The 5,004-nt window shown below is 43.7% G+C and overlaps 1 protein-coding gene across 1 annotated transcript; it reads left to right on the forward strand.

Annotated features, from left to right (window-relative positions):
* Window positions 1-509: 509 nt before the first annotated feature.
* LOC104444105 (protein CANDIDATE G-PROTEIN COUPLED RECEPTOR 7) lies at window positions 510-2,246 on the forward strand. The gene has a single exon (XM_010057713.3). The coding sequence runs from the start codon at window positions 653-655 to the stop codon at window positions 1,961-1,963; it is 1,311 nt and encodes a 436-aa protein (XP_010056015.1). The 5' UTR covers window positions 510-652; the 3' UTR covers window positions 1,964-2,246.
* The last annotated feature ends 2,758 nt before the right edge of the window (window positions 2,247-5,004 follow it).

Raw genomic sequence — 5,004 nt, forward strand, 5'->3', positions numbered from 1 at the left:
TTCCTACCATTTATCATGATCTCACTTGTAAAAATATAATATTCAAGAAAAAAGAAAGAAATAATTATTGCGAGAACCGGACTAAACTAAATTCCCAATTAAATTAAAGCTGTCATTGACCTCATCTTGTTGCTTATGGTCAGGACGGTAATTAAAAGACAGAGACTAATGACCTAACTAAAACGTAAATCTTGTACCATAAAAACTCAGATTCTAATCCAAATCAAGCTCGGATTTCTTAACCTAAAAGGAACTCGAAGCCCCTCCCCCACGCCCCGCCAGCGTCGGTCGCCCGTCATTCCAGCGAAATCCCGAGACCGCCCTTCCCTCTGGCGGGGGCAAGGCCGCGATTCCGGCGAGCCACGTGCCCAGGAACGTAAATTCGCCCCTCCCCCAAGTCGTCGCCCCGCTCACTGAGAAAAGTCGTCACTAAATTGATTTTTAATTAATTTTAAATTATTTTCTCTCTTTTTTTTTGGGGGGGAGGAATAAATCCAGTCGTCTTCTTCCTTCCTTCTTCCTCCTCACGCCCTTCGCAGATCGAAAGAGAGAGAGAGAGAGAGCGTCGCCGTCTCCGATCCGAGATCCGATCTCTCTCTAGAATCCCCAGATCCGGCGTCGCCGCCGCCGCCGCCGCCGCCGCCGCCGCCGCATGGCGATCCCCGCCGCGCTCCGCCTCGCGGTCCTCCTCGGCGTCGTCCTATCGGCGGTGGTCGCCGAGATCCGGTTCTCCGAGATCCGATCCGACGGCCGGGGCATCATCCTGCTCGACGAGTTCGGGTTCACCCACCGGGGCCGGCTCGAGCTCAACGTCTCCGGCGTCGCGCTGTCGAAGACCGGGCTCGACCTCGCCGGCGTCGGGTTCTTCCTCTGCACCCGGGACTCGTGGTTCAACGTGCGGAAGCAGCTCGAGGACGGGGAGATCACCTGCGCCCTCCAGTCCGACTCCGTCAGGCAAGTCCTCACCTTCGACAAGCTGGGGCAGAAGACGAGGTACGATACGGAGTACAAGCAGGACGACGCGAACCAGTACGCGCTCGTCTTCGCCAACTGCCTGCAGGAGCAGCAGCTCCGGGTGTCCATGGACGTCCGGTCCGCGACGTACAACCTCGACGGGAAGAGCGGCCGGAGGGACTACCTCTCCGCAGGCAAGACCGTCCTCCCCCGGGTTTACTTCCTGTTCTCGTTGATTTACTTCGTGCTCGCTGGTCTCTGGGTCTACTTCTTGTATAAGAAACGGTTGACCGCGTTTAAGATCCATTTCTTCATGCTGGCGGTCCTGATACTGAAGGGTTTGAATTTGTTGTGTGAGGCGGAGGATAAGTCGTACATTAAGCGGACGGGGAGCGCGCATGGATGGGATGTGCTGTTCTATATATTCAGCTTCTTGAAGGGGATCTCCCTCTTCACTTTGATCGTGCTGATCGGCACTGGGTGGTCCTTTTTGAAGCCTTACTTGCAGGACAAGGAGAAGAAGGTTTTGATGATCGTTATCCCGCTCCAGGTTGTTGCGAATATCGCTCAGGTAGTGATCGATGAGACCGGGCCTTTCAGTCAGGACTGGTTCACTTGGAAGCAGGTGTTTTTGCTTGTCGATGTGGTTTGCTGTTGTGCGGTTTTGTTCCCGATTGTCTGGTCGATTAAGAACTTGCGTGAGGCTGCCAGAACTGATGGGAAGGCGGCAGTGAACTTGATGAAGTTGACTTTGTTTAGGCAGTATTACATTGTGGTTATATGCTATATCTACTTCACGCGCGTAGTGGTGTATGCGTTGGAGACCATTACTTCGTATAAGTATCTCTGGACGAGCGTAGTGGCTGCAGAGTTGGCGACACTGGCATTCTATGTGTTTACTGGGTACAAGTTCAGGCCCGAGGCTCATAATCCTTATTTTGCTATTGATGATGAGGAAGAAGAGGCAGCAGCTGAAGCTTTGAAGCTTGAAGACGAGTTTGAATTGTAAGCGACAAATTAAGGGCTTTCGAGCGGTGAAGCAGCTGGCATAGTGGTTGATTTGGGATATTTGAGGTAGACATTTAAGTGTTCTGAATATTTCATAGTCTAAATCATATTAGGCATGCTTGTGTATTAAAAATGCGTTTTTTTTCTGCTTTCCTGTTTCCATACTTGTAAGATGGTACATATTGTCAAATTTACATCTGCCCATTGGATGATATTGTAAGTCATGATACTAAATTTTGCAATAATTTTGTGGAGCAGTTATATGTGCATTTCTTCTTTGCTCATTACCTTCCATTTTCTTAACTTCTGTTTGGAAAATTGACTGTGATAATGGTTCGTGCATGAACTGAGCCCCTTCCTTTGTCATTAATAGTTTTTAAGTTCCGTTATCTGAACTAGTAGTCCTGGAAGTGGGAATTTATTTTGGGCTATTACCCTGGTTTACTCATCCTTGATATCTACAGAACATTTGAAATCAATAAAAACAGCCTATGTTCTATCTTAGAATATACAATTACTTATTCCCTATCTTAAGCTTAAGTTTATGGCAACATGAATTGTTTGTCTATTCATGCATATCTTACTTCCTTCAAAAGGTGTCTAACACTTGACTAGCACTTCTTTTAGGGGACTTTTCGAGCATACTTTTTTGGTGCTGCTTGGCTTTGCCAAGGGTCATCAGATCGTGGTTTAACTTAAACATATGATGAGGCTATAGTGCCAAAACAAATTAGTGTTCTTCTTTTTTTGCTACTATTGATAGCATAATTCCTACTTCACCTTGTTTAGTTAGATTTAGACATCCACGTGAAAAATCAACAGGGTGGTATCTTATTAGGTGTGGTATCTTATTGGTATTGAAAGCAGTGTCTTTGTTGCTGAAACCATAATACTGAAGCTTTTCTGTGGCTGTCGGAAAACACAGAAGCTTGAGTTGCATCCGGATATAGTCAGAAGTCAGAACTACTTGATTTAAGTAATATGTCAGTGTTATTGTTATAATGTCAGTCACAGACGATGGGCAAGTGGAACTTGGTTTTCGTAGAGGTTAGACTGAGTGGTTTATTTGTACTTTTCTGAGAAATTCATATCCTTGTGGTCATTACTCTGTACAGTAGGTTCTATTTAGTGCTTGGTGTGTGAGAACTCTTTATTAGATTGTTTTGTTTTTCAACAATGACCACTGAGGAGAATCCCTGAGGCAAACCGAAATCACCTCTAAACAATCTTATAGTTACAGTCTTTATCAATTGGATGATTAATTTATATCCTAAACCTTTTCTTTTGGACATCCTCAACCTATGCAGAAATTCTCGTTGTCTCTGAAGAACTAAACCTGATGGTGAGTGATGCTTTTTTTCCTGCTAGGAACAAGTGTAAATTTCATTTCTAAATAACAGGTGCATTATGGAGGTTTCATGTTCACATCAACAGCTTACAAAGTTTTGTCGTCAGTTTTTGGTTTTTACATGGTTTCTGTGTTAGAGTTTGGAATCTTATTTTCCTCTGGTCTCCGCATTAATAGGCACATATTCATGAGTTGATAACTTTTCATTTCATCAGTGGTAATTGCAACTCTCTCATTCTATCACTACGGGATCTTCCTTTCTATGATAAGCATATGAAGGTTGCAACTTGATTCCTTCCTCCTCTCCTTTTTGTATCTAAACCTAGACTTTGCATTGTTTTCCCCCTCCTATTGGTTGGGATGAGAGAGGGGAAGCGGTTTATTCTCCTTTAGTTTTTGGTGTTGTCAAGGATGATGTGCAGGTGATTAGGGAACTGTGATAAGTTCTGATATGTAGGAGAAGTTTTGTGAGAACTAGTTTTCACTTGGATTGTTAGTCTTAATTAGCGGGTGGTGGTCATGTTCACTGTTCAGGGATGGTGGGCATCAGTTTGGTTGTGTGTTCTCTCTATTGATTTCCTTTCCTTTTCGCCTTCCCAGAAGAAAAACAAACTAATCCTTATCTTATGTTGCTTAACGAATCATTTTCCCTTTCCTGGCCATCTGTCTCGGAATATTTCTCTATAGGGCTGAGCGTATAGAACCACCTGACCAGACTGATTTATTTTTTTATTTTTTATTTTTAATTTCCTAAAGAACAGCACAATCACCCTCGTATACACAATCCCCTCACCCATGTTCACTGGGGACAGAACCGGGAGCAGGGAGAGACAGAAACCCATCGCAAAGCCTTCGCTAAACCACTCACGGCCACTAGGAGTGTCAAAAACTGAACCAAACCGAAAAGTTCGGTTTTTTTCTTCGGTTTTCATTAAAAATCAAAAAAATATTAACCGGTTCGATTTTTGTCGATTTGGTTAAACGAACCAAATCAATAAAATCTAAAAAAAAAAAAAAAAAATTAAAAAAGATTTTTTTTTTTTTTTTTTTTCCTTTTCTTTCTTTTTCTTCTTCTTATTCATTGGCCGGTCACCGGCCAAGGTAGGCAAGTTTGAGCTTGCTTGATGCCAGTGTTGGGCAAGCTCAGCCTCGCCACAAGCCAGCAAGGCTCAACCTTGTCAGAATCTGGCGAGCTAGAGCCTCCTTGCCTTTTGGCTAATCGCCACCGGCTGCCACTGTGGCCGACGACAAGCCAATGTAGAAGGAGAAGAAAAGGAAAGAAAAGAATAAAGAAGAAAAATAATTAAATTTAAAAAATTAAGTTTTCAAAAAATTATTTTATTTTGAAAGGGTCGCATGTAGGAAAAAAAAAAAAGTAAAACCGAACCAAACTGAATTATTTTGGTTCGATTCAGTTTCGATTCAATAAATTAATTTATTGGTTCGGTTTTTTTTTTTTTAATTGAATTGAACCGAACCATTTACACCCCCAAAAGCCACTGCACATTCATCGTCAAAACCTAACCGAACCAAACCATTTACACTCTTTATGGCCACTGCACATCCATCGTCCCGCACCTACTGCCATTCATTATCCTCGGCCAACACTCCTACCGATGCGAGGAGCATCTGGTCCAATCTCTAGCCGCACTGCTTTGCGTCTCAAAGACTTAGTCTGTCGCTCCGCCTCCGCC

Source organism: Eucalyptus grandis, chromosome 11, assembly GCF_016545825.1.
Source record: "Eucalyptus grandis isolate ANBG69807.140 chromosome 11, ASM1654582v1, whole genome shotgun sequence".
NCBI classification, from domain to species: Eukaryota; Viridiplantae; Streptophyta; class Magnoliopsida; order Myrtales; family Myrtaceae; genus Eucalyptus; species Eucalyptus grandis.

Excerpts from the sequence above, each read along its gene's own strand:
- LOC104444105 (XM_010057713.3), top strand. The coding sequence starts at position 653 with ATGGCGATCCCCGCCGCGCTCCGCCTCGCGGTCCTCCTCGGCGTCGTC.